The sequence below is a fragment of the Saccopteryx bilineata genome, chromosome 10 (genome assembly GCF_036850765.1).
Source record: "Saccopteryx bilineata isolate mSacBil1 chromosome 10, mSacBil1_pri_phased_curated, whole genome shotgun sequence".
NCBI classification, from domain to species: Eukaryota; Metazoa; Chordata; class Mammalia; order Chiroptera; family Emballonuridae; genus Saccopteryx; species Saccopteryx bilineata.
This window is the reverse complement of record NC_089499.1, coordinates 46,666,196-46,691,555: the sequence shown is the minus strand read 5'-3', so window position 1 is coordinate 46,691,555 and position 25,360 is coordinate 46,666,196. Positions and strand designations below refer to the sequence as shown.

The 25,360-nt window shown below is 44.8% G+C and overlaps 1 protein-coding gene and 1 non-coding gene across 2 annotated transcripts in view; both read right to left on the bottom strand.

The window, feature by feature from the left end:
- The window catches only part of FGD5 (FYVE, RhoGEF and PH domain containing 5), a 137,037-nt gene that overhangs the window by 28,694 nt on the left and 82,983 nt on the right, over positions 1-25,360 (bottom strand). Inside the window, exons 6-12 of the mRNA XM_066245645.1 lie at positions 13,327-13,487; positions 12,912-13,068; positions 12,287-12,374; positions 9,801-9,851; positions 9,171-9,229; positions 1,701-1,772; positions 692-760 (exon numbers count right to left, since the gene is read on the bottom strand). Of these exons, the coding sequence (XP_066101742.1) occupies positions 692-760; positions 1,701-1,772; positions 9,171-9,229; positions 9,801-9,851; positions 12,287-12,374; positions 12,912-13,068; positions 13,327-13,487 (657 nt within the window). The remainder of the gene's footprint in view (positions 1-691; positions 761-1,700; positions 1,773-9,170; positions 9,230-9,800; positions 9,852-12,286; positions 12,375-12,911; positions 13,069-13,326; positions 13,488-25,360) is intronic.
- TRNAM-CAU (transfer RNA methionine (anticodon CAU)) lies at positions 22,148-22,223 on the bottom strand. The gene has a single exon. It is a non-coding gene; the product is annotated as a tRNA-Met (tRNA).

Sequence of the window (25,360 nt, the reverse complement as noted above, 5' to 3'; positions counted from 1 at the left end):
TAGCTCTCAGATCCCTTTCAAAGTTCCTGCTGGGGTTCTAATCTCTTGCCTGTAGCCAAATCTCTCCCTTGTACTGCAGCACAAACCGTCAGGGTGAAGGGTTCTCATGGGGGTGTAGATGGCTGGTAGGAGGGACAAAGAGCTGCTTGAGACTTAACAGCCACTGAGGTTGATGTTACTACATTATGGGCCTGGTCATTCCCTGAGATTCCAGACTATGGGTGTTAATCATCCAAAATGTTAGATTATATTCTGTCTTGTGCACAGTGAAGAAAGTGTTAGGCTGGGGGCGTAGCCCCAGTTTCCTCTGGGCCTCTGCCACTCACTTACATGCTGGGAGATCTGACCAAGTCAACTCTCCTTTCTGGATTGTTTTCTCACGTGATAGATAAGACAACTGGACAGTTATTCTCGGTTTTAGGATGTTTAAATTGAGGACATGGGTAATTAAGTTTTAGCACCTTTCCATTCAAAATCTTTGAGCTATAATAAATCAGGGATGGCCTGTGGTTTCCAAGGGTTAAGCTCTCAGCTTTCCGGAAAGCTCAGCTGCACAGAATGAGTCTCATACTGCAGGTTCGGCTCTGTTCCGGTCTTCTCCCCTGCCTTCCAGTTGTCCCTGAACGCTTGTCGTAGAAAATTTCATGGAACTTGACAGTCCCAGGACTTGGTCTGGGGGCCAGGTACTTACCAGGAACAGGTGCCGGGGGCGTCTGCTTTTCCCCGTTACTTTCATTAGTGTCCCTTCCTTCAGAAACTCCTGTGGGAAGAGAAGTAGACTTCAGTGGCCAGGCCGATGTCCCCTACTGCCCTAGAGAAGGGTGAGGGCAGAGGCCCCTGAGTTGGAAAGTTAAATTATGAAGCCTCCTGGAGGGCCAGAGAGCAGCTCCTGGGGGAATTCCCCGCGTAAGAGAGATGCTCTGAGTATGCTAGAGCAGCTCTGAAGACAGATGTCTTGGCCTCTCAGGCGCATTCCACCTGGAAATATACCAAGCCCCAGATACAGAGTGGTCCAAACAATGGCTCTCACCCTGGTGTGCTGCCACAAGAGTCCATTCAGAACAAAGCCTCTAAAGTTTTGCTAAAATAGCTGCAGACCTCTGAAGAGTGGCTATGTCCTCCTTAATTCTAGAGGATAGAGATACTTGCTTAATAAATATTTACTGAACTGATGACCCAGGACTAAACACTAAGTGTGATTTTGTAGAATCTGAGCCCAACCTCTCATTTCTTTGTCTCTTGTCCTTCATGGACTGTAACAGGTAATGGCCATATTTTTACTATTTTCAAGCTGAGTTTTATGTTTCCCATTTGGGAGCTTAAAAGTGGACAAATTTGTCTCTTGAAAAATGTTATTTTCAAGATGCTTTATTGGGCTCTTGAGAGATGATTTCCCAGCAATGTGGGACTTAAATAAGAATAATTGGTGTCACTTCTTTTCTGAGGTGGAGAACTACAGGGAACACTGAACCCAAATGGCACTGTTTCTTTAAATGTTCGGAGTGGAAAACCCCAGGGGAGGCAGTCCATGGGCCCTGTGAGCCCAGCCCTGCCCTCCCTCCTCCTCACTTAAACAGCACCTGCAGCCAGGCCTGTCTGGGGCCAGCCCAGCTGAACAATGGGGCTTATCAGAGCCTCGCCCGCCTGCTGCCAGTACGTGCTCTGCCCCTGCCCCTGCCCATGGTGGCGGTGGCACTCACCCTTCCTGGACGGAGGAGATCCCCTTGGCCCCGAACGCTGTGTTCAATGTGGACAAGCTTCTGCAGGTTTTCCTGTGGGCGGGGAGCAGGGTGGGGGGAGATGGTGAGGACCCCTTCAAGGTATCTTATCTCCTCTGTAAGAGGTGGCTTTGCTTCAGAGGAGGAAAATGGAGCTCAGAAGGACCTTGCCCAAAATCTGACCTCTCGTCAGGGGCAGGATCGAGACCTGAGCCCGAGTCTGTAGTACGTTGTGTGTTGACTGCCCATAATCAGGCTATTCCTTCTGGGCCTGGGCTCTGACACCGCCACCTTTCTGCACACCATGGTGATGGTCTCTTGGCCTTGCTGTGCCATCGATACCCCTGTTTGTCTCTGGGCTACTGCTTCTACTCTAAGTCTGTGTTCCCCATAAGGGCTACAGCATCCAGACTCCAGTAACTCAGAGATGACAGATGTCCAAGGCCAGCCTGTCTCTCAGGCTTACAGACCAGGGAGGGGCCTCTGAGGAACAGTAACCAAGAAAATTCACCACTTGGGGAGAAAACGGGTCTATGCTCCTTGAAGAAAAATTAGTGTGCCTGAGAACTCCTTATCAGCCCCCCACTGGGTTATCCACAATATGTACAGTGACACACCTTCCCCCCACTGCACAGCACCCAAAACACCAGAAATAAGAAGCATCTGACCCATGGCGCAGGTACCCTTTGAGCCTCACACAGGTCAGGTTCTAAAGTCAACTAGTGAGGTAAAAGTGTGTGCAGAAAAACTGCTGAAAAGGCCTTTACACTGTCCATCGTTTTGGGCATAAGATTCTACACATTAGACATGTTTAATAGTTGTTTCATTTCCATTTATGATGTAGAAGTCTTCAAGAAACAATGTCCTCACCCTAACAGTGAGGAAAAAAAAAACAGATAATCTACAAAATCATAACTCTTCTTATGCTTATTGGAGAGCTGAAGTCACAAGGCAATCAACTGAATGGAATCCCAAAGACTGACAAGTCTCTCGACAGAGGTACAAACTGTCACGCCTTTGGCAGCACTGAGGAGGAAGAGGTGGTGGGACATGGAGGGTAAGAAGAAAGCAGCTAGAATGTTAATGAATTCATAAAGGTCAGGTGTGGGCTGGTGGGGACAGTTTAGAATAACAGGGAGCCCAGACAGGAGAAACATCTGTAGTCAATTGCAAGCTCTTTTCCATAAGTTTCCACCAGGTGCTTACAGGGAAGACTGGGGCAGGACAGGGGTCCAGAAAGAACAACCCCTCAACTTGGTGAAGAAACAAATGCTGTCTACTCCAAGGAGAGTGAGGCATAACCCCTTGCATCCAGGATGGTGCACCAATAAAAAAAAATCTCCAAGACCTGCCACAGGTACAAGGCAAAGTTTGGCTGCCCTGCCGGGGAGAGGCAGGAATGCTGAAGAGTCCAGCTCCCAGGCCCTGCTTAAGACTGAGGCTTGACCTGAAGAGCCAAGGTTTGTGGGCTTGGCATCGAGTGACAGAAAAGAATAGTCTACCTCAAAAAGGGGCAAGAGTATGGAAGGGATCCCTTCTGTGCTACAGGAAATGCTAAAAGCTGAGGATTGAGCAGGAATATAAGAAAAAGGCCCTGGCACTTCAGGCCCCACAAACAGTACGAGGTACTAACAGTCCCCTTCTAGAGGAGCATGAAATTTGTGAAGTGCTGAAGATGACAACAGTGACAACAAAACCAAAATCCAGTTTAACTACTGATTGGAGTGAACAAACTCCCACCCCTCACACGAACATCATGACAAAAAAGAAGGAATGGCCATTTCTAGGGGTAGATAACTATTTCCCTTAGTCTCTACAGCTCTTCTATACATAATGCTTGGCATTCAATCAAATATGAGAAACATAAAAAAGCAAGAAAGAACCCCAACTAATTTTCAAGAGATAAAGCATTCAACAAAACCATAATGAGAGGTAACACAGATGTTGGAAGCATCAGATAAGGACTTTAGAGTAATTATAATTAATATGTTCAAGGAGCCAGTGAAAAAGGTGGGCAGCACGCATGAACAGAGGGAGAATTTCCACAGAGATGGAGACTATACAAAGAGTCAAATGGCCCTGGCCGGCTGGCTCAGTAATAGAGTGTCAGCCCAGCGTGTGGATGTCCCAAGTTCAATTCCCAGTAAGGGCACACAGGAGAAGTGACCACCTGCTTCTCCACCTCTCTTCTCTCTCTCTCTTCCCTTCCTACAGCCATGGCTCGATGGGTTGAGTGAGTTGGCCTCAGGTGCTGAGGATGGCTCTGTGGCCTCTGTCTCAGATGCTAAAAAAATGGCTCCATTGCTAAGCAATGAAGCAATGGCCCAAGATGGGCAGAACATCGCTCCCTATTGAACCTTCCAGGTGGATCCTAGTTGGGTGCATGGGGGAGTCTCTCTTCCTGCCTCCTCTCCTCTCACTAAGATTTTTTAAAAAGGTCAAGTGAAAATGTTAAAAATAAAAAACATGATATCACAAATGAAGAACTCCTTTGATGGATTTAGCAGCAAACTGAACACAACTGAGGAAAAAAATTCAACAAATTTGGAGTTAGGTAAGTAGAGATTAACCAAAATGAAACATAAAGAGGAAAAAAAGTGCAGGAAAAAACAAAAAAGAACAGATCATCCAAGAAAGTTTTCCAAAGTTAATGAATGACCACCTATGTTGCAGAAACATAATTTTGTATGTCAATAATAAGTGGAAAATAAATTAATTAAAAAATAAAATTAATGACTGACAGCAAATCATAGATCTAGGAAGCTTGAGAATCACAATAGGATAATTAACACCTAAGCCCCTAAAATCACACATACTTAGACATCACAGTCAAACTCCTGAAAGTCAAATGTACAAAGATCTTTGAGGCTACTAGAATAAAGAAACACATTACATAAGAAAGACAAATATCAAATCACCATTAAATCAGATTTCTTATCAGAAACTATGTGGGCCATAAGAAAGTGGAGTCTCATCTTAAAAATACTGAAAGAAAAAAAAATTGGTTAACTCAGATCTCTATACCCAAGAAAAACATCTTTCAAGAATGAAGGTAAATTGACCAATTAAGTAAATGGATGATGGATGGTGGGAGCTAGGTTTCTCATTGTCTGAGTGGAAATTTACAAATAAACAAGGGAAGGAGGCTGGAATGATCCATCCATGTGGTAACAATTAGAGCTGGAGATGTCAGTAAGAACTTATGTTTAGCTTAATATAGATGGTTATATATTGACATAGATATATAGATATATAGGTTAGTACAGATGACCTTTGAATATCACAGGTTTAAATAGTGCTGGTCCACTTATATGTGAAATTTTTTCAAATGACCCATGCAGTTCCAACCCCTGTTGTTCACGAGTCAACTATGAAGTTTGGAATCTGTGTATGCAGAGACCTGACCATAGTTATAGTCAGATTTTTTTACTGCATGGGAGGTTAGTAATGAAGAATTGATGCTTCTCATCTCTCCCTCCTTGTCTGTCCCTATCTGTCCCTCTCTCTGTCTCTGTCACACACACACACAAAAGGTCAATTGTATATACACATACATTTCTTTGCTCTGTTAGCTAAGATGAACTAAAAGAAATGATGCCCCAGTAGCAATGAGCAAACCTGGTGCCCAGATCTTGGTTTCTAATATTATACAATTAAAGAAACCATGGTTTCTTGCAGAAATGAATGATTCTAAGACTGGGGCAGAAACTATACTGGATGAACCTGGAACACCTTATACTGTCAAAAAGTAATAAGGAAGTACTAAAAAATCAAACAAATGAAAAACAAACACATACACATGGGGGTCTGTGAAAGGAGTTCAGGAACCAAATGAAAGGGTTCCACACAGTCAACACTAGCAGAATTTGAGAAATAAAATAAAGCAGTATGAGATTATAACCCAATAAAGAAAATATCCTGACATATGAATCCTGACATCATGATTGATTTATGTGTAATGATTACATTAAATGAGAGCAAAGAGACAAATCTCCCATGCAGAAGAATTCTAAACAACTTAGGTAGACACTCTGTCCTTAAGGAGAGGGAACATAACTCCCCATTCCTCCAATGTAGGTTGTGCATATGTGTGTATAACTTCACTGTGGAGAAACCTGACAAACACTACCTCAGCCAGATGATCAGTATCAACATCAACCGTCATAAATCATGTTACTAGAATGTACCCTTCATACGATTTGATGAAAGTGGTACTTTATTTCTGTGAGCTTCTTTCCCCAAATCACCAACCCAGTCTAATCATAAGAAAAATATCAAATTCCAAAAGCAGAGCATCCTACAATATACATGACTTGTATTTCTCATATTTGTCAAGGTCATCAAAAATAAGGAAAGTCTGTGAAACTGTCACAGTCAAGAGAAGACTAAGAAGGTGAGATGAATAAATGAAATATGATATCCTGGATAGGAACCTGGAGCAAGACATTAGGCAAAAACTAAGGAAATCTGAATGAATCATGTTCCTTAGTTAATAATATAATATCAATATTGGTTCTTTAATGTAACACTGTATTATATTAACACATTAATAATAGGAGAAATAGGCATTCTGTGGTGGCACAGTGGATAAAATGTCGACCTGAAACACTGAGGTCGCTGGTTCGAAAGCCTGGGCTTGCCTGGTCAAGGCACATACGGGAGTTGATGCTTCCTGCTCCTCCCCCCTTCTCTCTCTCTCTCTAAAATAAATTTTTTAAAAATCAAAAAAAGAAATTAAATAGGAGAAACTATGTGTGGGATGCATGGGAACTGTATTAGCTTTTCAACTTCTCCTGTAAATGTAAAATTATTCTAAAAAATAAGGTCTACTCAGGAAGTAGAATGGAGTTTCTGGGCACTGCTTGGAAGGGGACTGGGGAGTTAGTGTTTAATGGGTACAGGGTTTCAATTGGAGATGGTAAAAAAGTTCTGGAGATGGATGGTGATGGCTGCACGATGATGTGAATGTACTTAATGCCACTGAATTGTGCAGTCAGAATGGTTAGAATAGTAATTTTTTGGTATTATATTATACCTCAATAAAATATGTGTAAAAATAAAGTCTATTAAAGGAAGGTGAAAATGGTAGAGTCCATACTCATACTCATATCTCCTCACTCTCTCCTGGAGGGAGATAGTTTACTTCTATGCAGTAGAGAAGAGGGCAAGCAATACATAATTTGATATCTACCTACCCACCTACCTACCTACCTATATTAAGGGAAAGGCAGGGAGGCAGAGAGACAGACTCCCGCATGTGCCCCAACCAGGATCCACCCAGCAAGCCCCCTACTGTGTGATGCTCTGCCCATCTGAGGCTGCTGCTCCATTGCTTGGCAACCGAGCTATTTTAGCACCTGAGGCAAGGCCATGTTGCCATCCTCAGTGCCTGGGGCCAACTTGCACAAACCATTTGAGCCATGGTTGCAGGAAAAGAAGAGAGAGAGAGGAGGGGGAGAAGAAGGGAGGGGAGGGGGAGAGGTGGAGAAGCAGATGGTTGCTTCTCCTGTGTGCCCTATTTGGAAATCGAACCTGGGACTTCCACATGCCGGGCTGATGCTCTACCGCTGAGCCAACCGGCCAGGGCCATAATTTGATTTCAAGTCTCAAAAGCCTGACCTTGTAACCAGGTGTCTGATTTTTCTTCTAGGGCATCTCCTGAGGCTTTGTCTGTGAACTTGCAGCTAGAATTCAGGTGCATTCACCCTCTGATCAAATTTTTCATCAGTTCTTGAAAGAGCTCTCATTGCTGACAAACACAGAGCCAACCCCAAGCCCTTATGCTTACACTGAATGACACACCTCATGGCTGAAGTAATAAAAAAAACCAAACACCCAAATGAAGGAAGCATAGGAAACGTTCCCGACATAAGTTTATGTGTATCACATGAGGAGCAGGTGCTGCATATTGGCATATGGGTAAGCGTTCATGCAAGAGTAAGTGTGAGATTACAGGTATGTTGTGAACAAGGAAGTCTGGCCTGGTGGTTAAGGCAGGCTTCAATTCAAAGACAGTCTTTTCAAAAAATATTGCTGGAAGGCTTGGCTGGTTGGCTCAGTGGTAGAGCTTCGGTCTGGTGTGCGGGAGTCCCGGGTTCAATTCCCGGCCAGGGCACACAGGAGAAGCGCCCATCTGCTTCTTCACCCCTCCCCCTCTCCTTCCTCTCTGTCTCTCTCTTCTCCTCCCATAGCCGGGGCTCCATTGGAGCAAAGTTTGCCCGGGTGCTGAGGATGGCTCTGTGGCCTCTGCCTCAGGTGCTAGAATGGCTCTGATTGCGGCAGAGCGACGCCCCAAGATGGGCAGAGCATCGCCCCTTGGTGGGCATGCCGGGTGGATCCAGGTTGGGCGCATGAGGGAGTCTGTCTGACTGCCTCCCCATTTCCAACTTTGGGAAAAAAAAATATGTGTATATATATATATATTTTTGCTGGAACAATTAGATACTCCTATGCAAAGGCATGAATTTTATCCATACTTCATACCATGCATAAATATCAACTCAAAATGAATGAAGAGACCTAAATGTAAAATATAAAACTAGGAAAATTCTAGGAAAACAGGAGAAAAACTTTGTAACATTGAGTGAGGCAAAGATTTCTTAGATATAACATCAAAATCATGATCCATAAGAGAAAAGATTTGATAAACTGGGCTTTTTATTAAAATTAAGAACTTTTGTGTGTGTGTGTGTGTGCGTGTGTGTGACAGAGACGGAGAGAGTCAGAGAGAGGGACAGATAAGGACAGACGGACAGGAAGGGAGAGAGATGAGAAGCATCAATTCTTTGTTGCGGCACCTTAGTTGTTCATTGATTGCCTTCTCATATGTGCCTTGACAGGGGGGCTACAGCAGACCGAGTAGCCCCTTGCTTGAGCCAGCGACCTTGGGTCCAAGCTGGTGAGCCTTGCTCAAACCAGATGAGCCCGTGCTCAAGCTGGCGACCTCGGGGTCTCGGACTTGGGTCCTCTGCATCCCAGTTCAATGTACCACTGCCTGGTCAGGCAAAATTAAGAACTTCTGGTTTCTTAGAGACACTGTTAAGAGAATGAAAAGACATGCCACAGGCAGGGAGAAAATAGTTGTAAATCTCACAGCCAATAAAGGAGTGAAAGAAGACAGACAAAAAAGAGCTCATATAAAATAATTTTATAAAATTCTGGAAAATGCCAACTAATCTATAGTGACAGGGAGGGCAGACAAGTGGTTTCCTGGAGATGGAGGGTAAGTGATTTCCAAGGGGTACAAGGAAACTTTTTTGGGTCAAGGATAAGTTCAGTGTTGTGGTTATGGAGATGGCTTCATAGGTATATACAAATATCAAATCTGATTTAATTGTACACTTTAAACCTGTGCAATTTACAGTATTTAAGTTGTACTCCAAGGCAGACCTGGGCATGTGGAAGGGGACCTGGACCCGGACCCCAGAGAAGGAGCCCAGTGGCTGGACTTACCCCCTGCTCCATGCTGTCGTTGGCACGATCTGTGACTTTGGAGATGAGGGTCAGTGCACCTTAGGAGGGAAGCAGAGCAGACAGCTGGGCCTCCTGGGGAGGGCCAGACTAGTTGCCACCATCCTTACCTCTGCCCTGTCTTCTTCCCTCCCCACTCCATCTCCCCAAGGCATCTGCAGGGCCTTGTAAGCAGGTGGCACCAATTTTTCCCATGGCTGGGTCAGGTCACAGGTCCAACCCTAGCTTTGCCACTATTATCTAAATGGCCTTGACAGAGATTTGACCACTTCATGCTTCAGTTCCCCAGGCTGTAAACAGAATATATTAAAATAGGAACTGCCCTGACAGGTCAAAGAACAGCCACATAGAATTGGAAGGAAACTGAGACCCTGAAGTGAGTGTTTTAGACTTGGCACTACCTCCTATCACCAAATTTTGTTACCCCCCCTTCTCCTGGGGAGTCCTGTTTTGAGGCAAAGATGGGATCACCTCAAAAGCCCTGGAGGTTCATGTCACTGCATCCTCAGCTGGTGGGGAGGGGACTATGTTCTGGGCTTAGAATTGGTGTAGAGTCCAGAGTTGGGGCAAGACGGGACTGTGTCCTCTCCTCTGGGTTCATGCTGTACTTACCCTGTGTGTTATCATACTCTGCTGAGTCCGGGGAAAGGTTATTTAAATAGTCTGCAGGCAGAACAAGAGCCAGGAGTCAGTTTGCCTGGTGAGGCCAGCCCCCTCCTGTCCACAACAGAGCCCTGCTCTCTCTCCAGAGAAAGAAGAAAAATTTCAGAATAGGATGTCCACCCTCTCACCCCTGTTAGCCCCATCACAACTCACTACGAGCACAAAATCAGGCCTCTAGGACTGCCACCACTGCTAGTCATTCTCTCATGAGTGACTACTGTGTGCCTAACTTCAGGCTATGCCTTTAGGATACCAATACAAACAAGGTGAGACCCTGCCTTTAAGAAGCACACATCTGGCAGAAACAGATGTGACCATCAGCACAGTAGAGTGTCATGTATTAATGCTTTAACTTGTTCATATCCACAAAGCTCTACACTGGCTGCAGTGGTGGGATTCAGCCGGTTTGCACCGGTTCGGCAGAACCAACACCTAATTTTTTGTTGAGTTCAGTTAACCAGTTGTTAAAATGGCACTTGTAATCAGGGTTCTCTCTAAGGTGGGTGCCTGAGCAGCCGCCCAATGCGGAAATCCCAAATTTACATTCTTACTCTTTTTTGACATTCATCTGTGCAGCAGTGTATTTTAAGCACCCGTAGTAATGTTCACTCCGTCCATAGGTGAAAAAAATTGCAAGTGAGGATGCCAATCAAAAGCAATATGGAAATATCTTAATAGTTTTATTGTTTTTTGTCAGGTATTATTTAATATTTTTTCATTAATATTTTAAAACTCTTTCTTATGATACAGCCTAGTTTTGTGTACCTCTTTTATTGTTCTTATTTAAGTATTAAATGCATGAAATAATAAACTACCTATTGGTATACTGTTTCTGTTTTATTCTTAAAACAGTCTTTAGGACAGAGAACCGGTTGTTAAATCATTTGAATCCCACCACTGACTGGCTAGCATCCCTCCAGATACTTCTCCATGTCACTCATTCACTCTGGCAATGCTGGCATTTTGCTGTTTCTTGAATTTGCTAAGCTTTCTTTCTTTTCTTTCTTTTTTTTTTTTTTAAGAGAGAGAGAGACAGGGAGGGAGAGAGATGAGAAGTATCATCACATAGTTGTGGCATTTTAGTTGTTCACTGATTGCTTCTCTTATGTGCCTTGTCCAGGGGGCTCCAGCTGAGCTGTTGACCCCTTGCTCAAGCCAGTGACCCTGCACTGAAGCTGGAAACCTCAGGGTTTCAAACCTGGGACCTCAGCTCTATCCACTGTGCCACCACCGGTCAGGCCTTCCAAGTTTGTTCTTACCCCAGGGCTTTTCAACTCAGTATTCCCTCTACCTGGTACTTGCTTCTTCCACATCTGCATAGAGCTCACATCCTCACTTTGCTGAGATCTCTGGAATGTTACCTCCTCAGAGTGGCCTTTCCTGAGTGTTGTATATAATCAGAGCACTGTTCACATGCTTTATTTTTCTCCAGCGCTTTTATCATTGACATGTAATATTTTTATTCCCTTGTTAAAGCGCCATAATGTCATAAAGTTTGGCTGTTTAATTCATTGCTGTATTTCTGGCATTTAGCACAGGGCCTGGGACATAGTGGATGCTCAATATTTGTTGAATTAGATTAACGAATTCTGCTTTCTGGCCCTAATGTATTTTTCTTACAGCACTGGTCACTACCTGGAATTATATGCATACCTCGATGTGTGTGTCTATCTCCCTTACTGGACCATTGGTTCCCCAGGCTTGGGGTCTGTGTTAACATTTGAGAGGCAGTTGGGTAGGTGGGTCTGGAGCTCTGGACAGAGGTGTATCTATTTCTGGCAGGTGGAGGTAGCAAAAGGGATGACATTTCCTGGGAAGAATTTGTAGAGGAAGAAGGAAAGAGGATCTAGCACTGAGCCCTGAGAAACACAAACATTATGGGACAGTGGAGGAAGACAGGATGTCAACAAAGATGATGGAGCAGTCAGAGAAAGGCAGGGGAGAAAGTTTGTGACAGGGGTCCCAGGATGAAAAGGCTCAATAAGTAGGAGGTGGTGAGTGACAAAGCCTCAGAGAGGGGCCAGAAGGTCCCACGTGGAAAATGCCCACTGATTTAGCCATAGGGAGGGCCTGGGTGATAAGAACCACTTTAGAGAAGCTGGCCACCCACTGTGACAAGGAGGAAATGCAGAATGGGGGGAAGTGTGAGTTTGTGTTTAGGACAGAAAGGTTGGAGGAAGTCACAGGAGGTGGCCACTGAAGCAGGGCTTCCAAGGTGGCAGCAGGGAGTCCAAAACTCAGCTGGAAGGAAGGTGGTGGCAGGGTCTGGTCCCTCCGGGGGGCAGGAGGCAGGAACTGAGAGCAATCCTCCCCCACCCCTTCTCGCCAGGGTAGGAGGGGAGAGTGTCATCAACCACCTTGCCACCCCCCCCACCCTTCCTCTGGGGCCTTCCCTCCCCACAGCATCAGTGCACCTTGACCTCCCATGGGCCCACCTGTGAGGAGCACTTGGTACTGGAAGACACGCTGAACCACCCGCAGCAGCCTGTGCTTCATGTTCTGGCTGTCTCCTTGCTGACTCCGCTGTTTCCAAGAGATAGGGAGGACAAAACTCCTTCAGGGACCCAGCCCTTAGGGCACTGGGCTCGGGCATTCACTTGCACTGTCTGATCCATAACTCTTCCTGGCCAAGCTGGGCTTCTCCCATCTCTAAACCAGTATCCCCTCCTCCAGGAAGGCCTCCCAGATCAGCGCCACCCTGCCATGACAGTCTATTCCTTCAGCCGTGCAGTCTATGCTACATTCAGTAATATGCTTCTCGTAGTCCCAGCTGTGCATCTAGCATTAGTGATTAAAAAAAGGCCCATTTTTTTCTGCCCAATAACTGGATTCCCAGTTGATAGCCATTTATTGGTCACTCAAATGGCTGGGTCTCACTGAGTTGTCATTGATTGCGTGTCAGGGAAACTTCTGGGTTCTTCCTCCTGCTGCGTTATCCTCTCTTCCCTTCTGCTCTCCAGCCACGGACTGACCAAGAAGCCCCACTGATTTGCTTTTAGCTATATTCACCCCTTCCCCCCAGATCCTTAGAGCAGGTTTTCAGAGGAACAAGGGACCTACCTCAAATTCACGGACAGCAGCTGCCAGCTGAGGAGAATGGAGACAGTTCTCAGCGAGCAGACTTAGATACCTATCAAACTGCAGGATGTGAGCTGCGTGGTGGTCAAACTCCTGCTCCCGAGCAAGGAAGACATCGGCCACCTTCTGCTGGCCCTCCCTGCAGCCAGGGTGGGGGACAAGGACAGCGAGAACTCAGCCTTGTGACCCTCACAGTGCTAGACAGTGAGAGCTGGAGTCACATCCCTAGGTGGAACCCCAGCTTGACCCTCCCAACTTGTTTTACTTTGGGCAAATGAACACACACCTCTGTGTCTTGGCTTCTGCGTCTGTCAAATGGAGAAACCATTCCACATGCTGGGGGTTAAAAAGCCCCTAGGGCAACAGAAGTAGGGGCAGGAGTCCAGGGACTGCTCACCAGTTCAGCAGCCTCTCTTCCAGCTCCTCCAGGATCCCCTGATGAAGGTTGAGGATGGCGGGGAGTTCATTCAGGCCACGCCTCAGCTCCTCCCTGGCCAATGTGTCCTTGCCCTCTTGGTCCATTTCCTCCAAAGCCTTTACAACAGCTCCATGGAAATCCTGCAACCCCAAAGGCCTGTTACCCACAGGTTGATAGGACTGAGCACAAGTCCTCCCTGGCAGTTCCCCCGTGGCTTTGGAGGCCTGGCCTATAGAGAGACAACTGGGACCATAAGCCAGTGTCTCCGACTCCAGCATTCTCACCTGTAAAACAAAGCTAATAACACACATCTGTGGTCACAGGTAGCTGATGCTCAAATAGCACCCAACACAACTCCTGGCACAGAGCAGGGCTTAAAGCAGGCTCCTTGTGGGAACCTGGGTACATGCTTTTCTTTTACAAGGTGGGTGAGAAGTTGGGTAATTACTTCTCCAAAGAAATATAATGCTCTTCTTGAGAATAAGCTATCTTTTTCTTTTTTAAAAGATTTTATTTATTGAATAGAGAGGGGGGGGAGGAGGGGGGAAGCATCAACTCATTGTAGTTGCTTCTTGTATGTGCCTTGGCCAGGCAAGCTCAGGGTTTCGAACTGGCAACCTCAGCATTCCAGGTCGACGCTTTATCCACTGTGCCACCACAGGTCAGGCAACAATGAGACATCTTTGAATAGGTTCAAACACTGTGTTATTTCAAAACAAAATCTTAAGTCATAGGCATCCCCACTTCATGGCATATCAAGCAGTCACTAAAAATGATGCAGATGGTGACTATGTAAAATATTCACGTCCTGGCACTAAGAAATCAAGAAGAGATACAAAGTTGTCTTCCCACCTGAACACAGTTATATAAAAAATGAGCAAAGGAAAAAGCTAAACCGAAATGGAACAAAACGGAAACAGTGGCTGTGTCAGGGGTATGGAATTAGGAATAATTTTTTTTCTTCTTGTCTCTGTTTTCTACAATTTCTGGATCCCAATTAATTACTTTAAATTTAAAACTAAATTAATAAACATTAAAATGATAACGAACGCAAGACTTCTTTCTCACAACAAAATATTTTGTCTTTAAATACAACTGCTTTTGCATAAGGCCCAAGACTGTAGTTTTAAATACACAGGATATCCTGAAATGACCTTGAATTGTGGAGCAATGCATAGTGGGAAAACCTCTGCATTAGGGGTCATGTGGTCCAGCCTAAATCAGGAAGGTCAAGTCAACTTTACAGCATTCAGGAAGGATGATCACCCTGCCTTTTTTGATTGCCTCCCTGTCTGGGAACTCATTACTGAGCAAGACAGTTAATTCCATTGCGGACCAGTCCTCATTGCTAGAAAGGTCTCTATATAGAGATCTAAAAGGGGGAAATGCCTGAGAGGATGGGCAGCCCTTCCTCCAGGAAGTCTCTCTGGTCTTCTCCCATGCAGAAAAGTAGTGCAGGTGGGGTGGGGAAGAGATCTAGTGATGACAGGAGAGGGCTAGGAAAAATAGCAGGGAGGTGGGATAGGAGCAGAGAGAGGGAAAGGTGGAAAGAAAGAAAAAGTGAGAAAACAAAGAAAGAGAAAGAGGGTAGGAGGAGACGGAGGGAGGGAGAGAGAGAGGGTGGGAAGGAGGGACTGACAGAGAGAGACAGAAAACACGAAGGCGGGAGACTCATGCCCCTCTAACATCTACTAAAAGGTCGCCTGTGCTGTCAGACAGGATAGCAGCTGTGGAGGTTACAAAGGCCTCACTTCCCGAACACCTCATCCTGTCCCGAGCTGACCTGCTGCTGCACCTGCTCTGCCGGGAACTGCAGAGAGAAGAGGGGAGGGCGGCCCACCCTGGCCTGCTGTCCCAGGAAGGAGGATGAGCCGGTTCCTGCAGGGGCGGCCCTCGCCAGCCCCAGATAGTATAACGCGGAAGGCTTGGGAAACCTCTAGCCTCATCAGTAAGGTCAGAAACTGTTGGGGCTGAGCCTTGACTAAGGAACAGATTCTTTGGGCTGAAAGCATGTGTGTTCTTAAGTGGAGGCTACATACTTAAACTATACTTAGAAATGAATCTCATTGTATGAGCTACCATATAGCCCTTCCTGAAAGCATGTTTCAGAGGGCAGAGAAAGTATGAATTACAAGTAAGAGGGCAGCTAGGTGGGGAGGGCAACTAGAGAACGTTTGTGTTCAGTTCTTGTTTCCGCCAACAGCTAGCTCTGGGACATGCGATCATTCTGAACCTGGAGGAGAGGTTTTTCTGCTAACCTGGGGGCAGGAGGATCCTCCCTTTCTTTGCTTGTGAGTCTCCATGTTTAGGACCCAGCCACCACCAGCCTGGCAGAGTCAACATCCTGATGAGGACAAGAATCCCTCTTGCTTGGGCAGCTGGCTGACAGAGGACTTTCGACATATTCTCTCATTGGCCAGGTTCAAGTTCAGCTATAGCACAAGAATGACTGTGAGCAGGTTGTAACCAATCAGAGCCTCAATTTCCTTACCTGTAAAATGGGGATAACCATATTAACATGAGGCTGCTGGGAGCTCATCCTGATGTATAAAACTGTAAAGTGCTGTCCTTAAGGCAGTTTATAATTATATTTTAGACATGACATCGTCAGAACAGGGCCGTATCTGTTTTGTTTCCTGCTATGTTTCTCAGGCACAACAGAGTACCTGACAGAGAAGGAGTGTTATCATGCTTGCTGATAGATGGACTGTAGGACTCTCATTTAACCGAAAAGGAGAGTGAGTCATGGGGATGCCAAAGCCCGAATCCAGTCACCCTGATGCCCAGACCCAGAGCACCACAGAAAGGGGGGGGGCAGGGAGAGGGAGAGGACAAGCGAAGACAAGACTGATGGCTGCATTTATATCGCACTCCAGGGAACTTCAATATTAACTGCTCTGCAAGCTGGTTTCTTGTCTGTAATTAATTCTCACTAAATTGACTCAGTCCCAATGGGCAGGATGGCCATCACTGTGACTCATTTAAAAAACTGGAGCATAATTGGAATCGCCACAAACATCCATTCTTAAAACTCATGCATCAGCTGGAGGCGCTGAGTGCCGGCTGCACCATTGATCACTCCCTGAAAGGCTTCCACTCTCAGAAATTCTGGCCCACCGTCGCACTTGGGGGTCCTGGCACCCATCTCACAAGCAGGAAGTCAGTATAAGATATCCAGCCCTCATCCCCTTACTCATTCAACAAGTACACTGAATGCCTGCTCTGCACCAAGCCTTGACAAGAGCCTGGGAGCATGAGAGATGCAATCCTGCCCTCAAGGAGTTTGTAATCTGGGAGGAAAGAAATGAGTAAAAAGACAACTTTAATACAGGGCTGTAAGTGTAGTGATGGGGAAAAGCACAGGGACCATGGCAGTTCATAAGAGGTAGACCCGGCTTTGCTCTGGAAAGGCCTGCCAAGGAGGCAACACCTACCCTGAGACAAGAGAGGGAGTGTTCCAGGTAGTGGGGACAGCGTATACAAAGGCCCTGAGGTAGAAGAGGAACTGAGGAGCTGAATATGGTTTGGGTGCAGTGTGTGTGGGTATGGGTATGTGCCCCCTTGAAAGAAGTGCACGGGACTGGAACACGATGATGCTGGAATTCAGGCAGAGGTCCTGTACTACATGGCCCGGCAGACTTTTCAAGAGACTTGGTTTTTATCCTGGGATGATAGGGAACTACTGAATAGTACTAATCAGGGGAGCAATATGACCAGACATCTGTCTTAGAAAATTCACTTTGCTGGGAGAAACTGGAGGTGGCCACAATGATAGTGAGACCACAGAGGTGGCCATTATAGGAGAGCAGGAGAGACTTCAGGACTTGAGACCAGACCAGGCCTGGCCATGGGGACAGGGAGAGTGAATGGACTAGAGATAGTGAGGAGGAAGAACTTACTGGCCCTAATGGCTGCAGGTCCAATCCAGACCCCTCTGTGCACCTGATCCAGTCCACCCTCTTACTATACTTCCTTCCCCAGCTCTGTGTGGAATCCCTGCTCTAACCTTATAGAGTTCTAGAGAACACAAAGAAATCCTTGTCTTTCTAGATAATTGCCTATGTGTGACCCTGGGCAAGTCACTTCATATCCCTGGATCTCAATTTACCCCTCTGTGAAATGGGGATACAAACATCTTCTTCACAGGATTTGTGCAGATTGCCTTCTGTTGTGTTTCAGGATTATTTCTTTCTGCGCCTTTCTTCTCTTTAGACTGACTATTACTTCTGTATCCCCAGCACCCAGACCAGGGATGGTGCTCAACAAATAACAGCTGAGAAATTTACCAAGGACACACCCAGGTGAGCCACTGTCTGCTCAAAACTACATTCATTTTCTCATTTCATCCTCACAACAAGCCTATCACTTTGGCATTATTATTATTTCCATTTTACCAATAAGGAAATTAGACCCAGAGAGATTAAGTAACTTGCCCAAGGCCACCAAAATGGCAAGATTTGAGTCCAAGTTAGCCTGACTCCAAATCTTACCTCTTTCCATTGTCCCACACCAATGCCTCACTCTACTGAAGGCCCAGACAGGAGAGCGAATTGCTCAGGTCAGGGAGGGGGACTGAAACCCAGATTTCCAGAATCCTGGCCAGGGCTCTTCGCCCAACCTCAGGGGCCCTGCGGCAGCCTGGTGGAGAGGCCTGAGTGTGAAATGGTCTCTCTGCCTTTGGAGCCCTGACAAGTCTCCCATAACTCACAGTGCTCTCAGGACAGTGGGCTTGCCTGCAGTAGAAGAGGGGACCTCACATTCAGAGGTCTGGTCCCCTGATCACTTTCCCCTTCTTCAAACCCACTCTGGAGTCTTCTGGGTGACACAGATTCCTGTTCTCTGGCTGAACAGATAGTGGGTAGCCAGACTGTCCTTGCAAGTGGTCAAACTACTGATGTCACTGCCAAAAGTCAGACTCACACACCTCAGCCATGACCTACTATGCCACAAACATGCTTTGGCAAGCTGTCAGCTGCCCAAATCAGTGAGTGGAGGGTACTTTGGAACCCTGAAAATAATTCTCTGTGGGCACACAAAGATTTCTTAAACTGTACACAAACAGTACTAACCATAGAGAAAAATAAATAAATTAGACTTCATGTTAAAAGGTGAATATGGAAAAAGGGAGTTTGGTTGTTCTATGTAGTATTCCTACTCTTATTACTTTTCTATAAAATTGAAATTATTATTTTTTTAGCAAGTGAGAGAGAGGGAGAAAGACAGAGAGACAGACAGGAAGGAAGGGAGATGAGAAGCATCAACTTGTAAATGTGGCACTTTTAGTTGTTCATTGAATGCTTCTCATACGTGCCTTGACCAAGGTTGGGGGTGGGGTTCCAGCTGAGCCAGTGACCCCTTGCTCAAGCCAGTGACCTTGGGCTCAAGCCAGAGACCTTGGGCTTCAAGCCAGTGACCATGGGGTTATGTCTATGATCCCACACTCAAGATGATGACTCTGCACTCAAGCTGGTGAGTCTGCACTCAAGCCAGCAACCTTGGGGTTTTGAACCTGAGGCTTCAGCATCCCAGGTTGATGCTCTATCCATTGTGCAACCAACTGGTCAGGTTGAAATTATTTTTAAATAAAAGGTTAAAAATCATTTAAAAGTGAATTAAGATAAAAAAAAAATGCTTAGGAATAAATTTAACAAAAGAAGCCCAGAACCTGTACCCTGAAAACAACAAAATACTCCTGAAAAAATTAAAGATCTGCCTGGCCTATGGTGGCACAGTGGATAAAGTATAGACCTGGAATGCTGGGGTCACTTGTTCGAAACCCTGGGCTTGCCCGGTCCAAGAACATGTGGGAAACAACTGCTATGAGTTGATGCCTCCCACTTCTTCCCGCCCTCTTAAAATCAATTAAAAAATTTTTTAAAAAAGAAATTAAAGAAGACCTAAGTAAATAGAAAACTGTCCCATGTTCACAACTTAATAAGTCAATACTTCCCAACTTGATATACAGACTTGTCTCAACCGCTATCAAAATTCCAATTGCAGTTTATTTTACAAAATTAACAAGCTGACCCTAAAATTCATATGGACATGCAAGAGCCTCAGAAAAGCCAAAACAATCTTGAAAAAGAACAAGGTCGGAGGACTCACACTTCCTGATTTCAAAGCTTGCTATAAGACTATAGGAATCAAGACCATGTGGTATTGGCATGAGGAAAGATGTATAGATCAATGGAATAGAATTGAGAATCCAAAAATAAACCCTCAGATTTATGGTCAAGTAATTTTCAACATGGATGCTAAAAAATAATTTCGATGAAAGAAATAGTCTTTGCAACAAATGGTGCTGAGATATCTGGATAGTCACATGCAAAATCATAAATTTGGACTCCTTCTTTACACCATACACAAAACTTAGCTTAAAATCAAAGACTTAAATGGAAGAGCTAAAACTATAAAACTCCTGGAAGAAAATATGGGAGTAAATGTTTGTGATTTGGGGCTGAGCACAGCTTTCTTAGGTATGACAACAAAACACAATCAACAAAGGGAAAAAATAGAGAAATTATGCTTCTTAAAAAATTAAAAAAACTTTTGTGTTTCAAAGAACACCATCAAGGGAGTGAAAAGACAACCTATAGAATGGGAGGAGATATTTGCAAACCTGATAAGTGACTTGTATACAGAATTACAATAAAAAGACAACCCATTAAAAATGGGCAAAGGATTTGAAAAGACATTTCTCCAAAGAAAATATACAAATGACCAAGAAGCACATGGAAAGATGACCAACATCATTAGTCATTAGAAAAATTTAAAATAAAACCCACTTCACACGACAAGAATGGATATAACAAAAAAGGCATACAACAACAAGTACTGTAAGGAACCCTCACACTATGTTGATGGGAATGTGAAATGGTGCAATCACTTGGAAAACAGTCTGGCAGTTCATCAAAAGGTTAAAAAGTTACCATATGACCCAGCAATTACACTTCTAGACATGTACCCTAGAGAATGGAACATATATCTTCATACAAGAATTTGTACATGAATGTTCATAGCTGCATTTTCATAATACGCAAAAAGTAGAAAGAACCCAAATGTTCATTAAGCGATGAGTGGATAAACAAAATGGTCTAGCCACACAATGGCATATTACTTAGTCATGAAAAGAAGTACTGATACATGCTAAACACAACACAGATGAACCTTAAAAACATTATGCTAGGTGAAAGAAGCTAATGACAAAAGACCACAAATTGTATGAAATACCCAGAACAGGGAAATCTATGAAAAACAGAATAAGACTGGTGGGTGCACAGGGCTGAGGGGAGTAGTGTCACAGAGATTGATACCTCAGCTGCACGGAATTTTTCGGGCGATGAGAATGATTGTGGTCATAATTGCACAATTCTGAATATATTAAAAACCACTGAATTTTGCATTTTAAATGGCTGAATTGGATGGTATGAGACTTATATCTCAAGCTGTTAAAAGACTGACTAGGGAAGGCACAGCCTGGGAGAAGGTCACAATACACATGTCTGAAAATGATGAACTTGAGTCCAGGATATTTAAAGAGCTTCTCAAAATCAAAAAGACAATTCAGTTAAAAAAGAAGGAAAATACACTTTTCACATGAAGATTTCCAAATGGCTAATAAACAGAAGGAAAGATACTCAATTTCATTAATCACCAAGAAAATACCAATTAAAACCAAAATGAGAAACCACTACACGATCACCAGAATGGTGATGAGTAAAAAGGCTGACAATACCAATATGCTGGCAAGCCTGAGGAGTAAGTGGCATTCCCATACATTGGAGTGGTGGTGTATATATTATATATATCATATCGCTTCAACCTCTCTGTAAACTTACTTGGCAGTTTCGAACAAAGCCAAATCTATACTGAGGAGAAATGAGTGCATATGTTCCTTAAGAGATATGTATAAAACAGGGGTCAGGAAACTTTTTGGCTGAGAGAGCCATGAATGCCACATATTTTAAAATGTTATTCCATGAGAGCCATACAACAACCCATGTACATTATGCATTATCCAATAAAAGTTTGGTGTTGTCCTGGAGGACAGCTGTGATTGGCTCCAGCCACCCGCAACCATGAACATGAGCGGTAGGAAATGAATGGATTGTAATACATGAGAATGTTCTATATTTTTAACATTATTATTATTTTTTTATTAAAGATTTGTCTGCGAACCAGATGCAGCCATCAAAAGAGCAACATCTGGCTTGCAAGCCATAGGTTCCCAACCCCTGATATAGAACATTCATAGTAGCTTTATACAGGCATGCCACATTTTATTGCACTTTACAGATGTGTTTTTTTGCAATTGGAAGGCAAAACCCTCCACCAGCAAAAGATTATGACTTGCTTAATTGTGATACTCACTTTATTTATTTATTTATCTATTTATTTTAATAAAAAAAATTTTTTTTTGTATTTTTCCTAAGCTGGAAACGGGGAGGCTTCTCCTGTGTGCCCTGGCTGGGAATCGAACCTGGGACTCCCGCACACCAGGCCGACGCTCTACCACTGAGCCAACCGGCCAGGGAATAAATATTTTTTTAAGTGAGAGTAGGGGAGATAGATAGACTCTGCATGTGCCCTGACTGGGATCTGCCTGGCAACCCCCATCTGGGGATGATGCTTGAATCAACCAAACTATCCTCAGTGCCTGAGGTCAACACTCAGACCAACTGAGCTATCCTCAGCGCCCGGGTCCTTCTATCTAACCAATTGAGCCACTGGCTGAGAGAGGGGAAGAGAGAGAGAAGGGGGAGAAGGAGGGCAAGAGAAGCAGATGGTTACTTTTCGGGTGTGCCCTGACTGGGGATTGAACCCAGGATGTCTGCACATGGGGCCGACACTCTACCACTGAGCCAACTGGCCAGGGCCGATACTCACTTTATCAAGATGGTGTGGAACCGAACCTGCAATGTCTCGTAGGTCTGCCTGTAACAATTCAGGCTGGAAATAACCCAAATGATTATTAACAAGAGAAGAGATACAGCAACTTTGGTATATCCATACGAAAGAATGTTGATATACATGAAAACACGGATGAATCTCACACATTATGTTGAGCTAAAGAAGTCAGACACAAAAGCATACATAGTTCATGATTCCATTCACATGAGGTTCAAGAACAGGCTAACCCAATCAAATGCGATGAAAAAGCAAAACAGTGGTAACCTCTGGGGGGTGACTGACTGGGGAGTGGCATTAGAGACATCTTCTGGATAGTGGAAATGTTCTATCAGGTTGGTGGTTGCAAGTGCACACAAACGCACCCATTCATTAAAAATTTGAGCCCTATCTTTAAAATCTACACACTCAACTGTATATAAGTTATAAAATTTATAAAACAAAACAAACAAACAAAAAACCAGTTCTCTGAGGGCCCTGGTGGAGAAAGAACAAGTACTGCTTTCCATCACTCTTTCATGTCTCCCCCAAACCTTTCATTTGTGTCTAGGTCTCAGGGCCAAGAGAAACTTCTGGGCCTGAGTTCATGGCCCTTCCAAAGCCAGTGCAGCCGACCTGTAACAGACTGCTCATTTCTGTGTATCCGTGGTTCCCGAAGTAAAGTGTGCCTCACAATCACCTGCTGGACTTACTCAAATGGCACAGGTTGTTTACCGGACCCCAAATGTCCATTTTGTAGGTCAAGGTGGGACTGGATCATTTTAATTTCTCCCCAGTGCCCAGGCGATGCTGCTGGTCCCGGAACCCAGCTTTGAGTGCTGCTGCTTTTTGTGAATCCTCTTTTCCAGCCTGTCTTTGTTTTGTGCTTCTGGTAACTGATTCATATCTTGCTTATATTTCAAAGTCATTTCAAGTGCTACCTCCACCATGAGGCCCTCTTGGGTCACTTTAGTAGTTGGTTTAAGGTCCTCTCTTGTGTCCTAAAGCCTCCAGAAATTTTGGGTCATAGCCTGAAGTGAGCCATCCTGGTGCCAGAACGTCTCTGAAGTCTCATATTTTAGCTTAAAAGTTAATGCATATTTTACATTATTCTCCAAGCTACATCCATGTCTGATTTACCTTATTTAAAATTATATTTCTAGAGCAAAGCAGAGGATCTTAGAAATGTGCTCAGTTTATCCTGTGGCCTTAAGTATTCCTGAGCACCTACTGCATATCTCGGGCAGTGTTACATGAATCCCAGCCTGAAAAGCAATAGTTTTGCAAAATTTTGCATTGTTGGGTTGTTTACTTACTCTGAATTTTTCTGTCATCTTCCCTCCAACTAAGCATAGAGCAGACTGTGTTTCATTCCCTTCGGTTTTACCCTGACATTGACCTGGCTTTGTTCACAACTGTGCTGAATGAATGCTTGCTACTTTTTCCACTAGGTTCTCAGTTTTAGGTGCAAATTGGAATTATCTGGGGAGCTTTTCAACTCCAGATGACCAGGCAACACCCCGGACCAATTAAATACAAATTTCTGAAGGTGGGATGAATATCCATATTTTTTAACACTGCTGGGAACCCATGAACAGCCAGGGTCAGGAACCAGCGTCCCTGAGGATGCTGGCTGCTAGGGGTCAGGGAATCCCAGAGAGCCCATGCTGGAGAACCTCACAGAATCATCTGTCTCTCAGTCTTAAAGGTTCCTGTCCATCAGTATCATCTGGTGGAGGGGGGGGGTCAGTAAAACACAGATGGCCGAGCCCCATCACCAGAATTTCTGATTTAGCAGTTGTGAGGTGGGGCCCAACAATATGCAATTCTCACCAGTTCCCCAGTGATGCTGACACTGCTGGTTTGGGGACCCCCTTTGGGAAGCACTGATTTAGAAGAATATTTCTCCCACTCTGCTCTGTGGTCTCGGGACCCAGGGTTGGGGGAGCCCAAACGTTGGCCTCCGTTTGCCTTTGAACCAAAGTGCCACCCCTTTCATCCACTCTTCATATTGGGGTTCTGAGTAAAATTTCAGTTGACTTAATAAGATTCTGTAGCTAAAAATGTCTGAGTTCCACCAGCTACCTGAGGGTGAGGGAGGAAAGACCAAGAGACTTTCAAGGGTCACACAGCAATTTTTTTTCCTGGACTGAATGAAAAAACAAGCATTCTGGGGCTTGGTCTGGGTTAAACATGGGGTATCCCAGCATTACCCCCTCCTACCCAACCTACCAGACCAACCTTCCCTGCTCAAATTCTCGGGGCTCCCAAATTCCTATGCCTCCTTTGAAACACGGCATTCAGGCTCACCCCAAAGACAGCTCTCTGGTCACTTCCTATATACTTCACATTCCCAAGACCGCCCCTCTGTGCACTTATTCCTGTTGCTCCTATCCCCTGAAAGGCCTGTTCCCAATTTCTGTCCGTCAGTGCCTATTTCAAAACTCCCTCTTCCAAGAAGCCTTCCTTGACTTAATTCCTCCTGCTTATACTGATTCCTTCCCTCCATGTGCTCCCTACCACCTAACTGGACTATACGTCAACTCCCCTTCTCAGGGCTCTGCTGTCAAACAGCCCTGGCCCCACTTCTCATTGGCTATGTGACTTTGGGTAAGTCGCCTTCTCTGAGATTCAGTTTTCAACCCATCCAGCCATCTGAGAATATACTTATTGATCACAAACTATGTGCAATTATATAAATTATATAAATGAGACAATGTATATAAATTGCCAAGCATATATAGGAGTTCAACAAATGCTCACCCCCCCTTTTCTACAGCCTCTGAGACATTGGACACTGACCATAATGAGGAGGAAGAGTTGGCTGGGGGAGAAATGAGAGGACTGCAGTGGGGCACACTGACAGCACACCAATTTAGGTGAGTAAACTCATAAATTAGACAGTCCTGTTAGATCCTGTGTTGGCCTGTCATGTCAGCACTGAGGCCACAGCCAAAATGAAACTCCCACACAGTGATAAGGAAGGGCTTCCAAATGAATCTCCTCTTTCTCCCAGTAGTTTGAGAAGTCTGGCTCTGTCCTGGGCTCTCTGGGCACCCTTTCAAGTGGTTACTATCACTGAAAATAGCAGGGGGTGCAGTAGTGAAGTGGAATGCATGCAGATTGG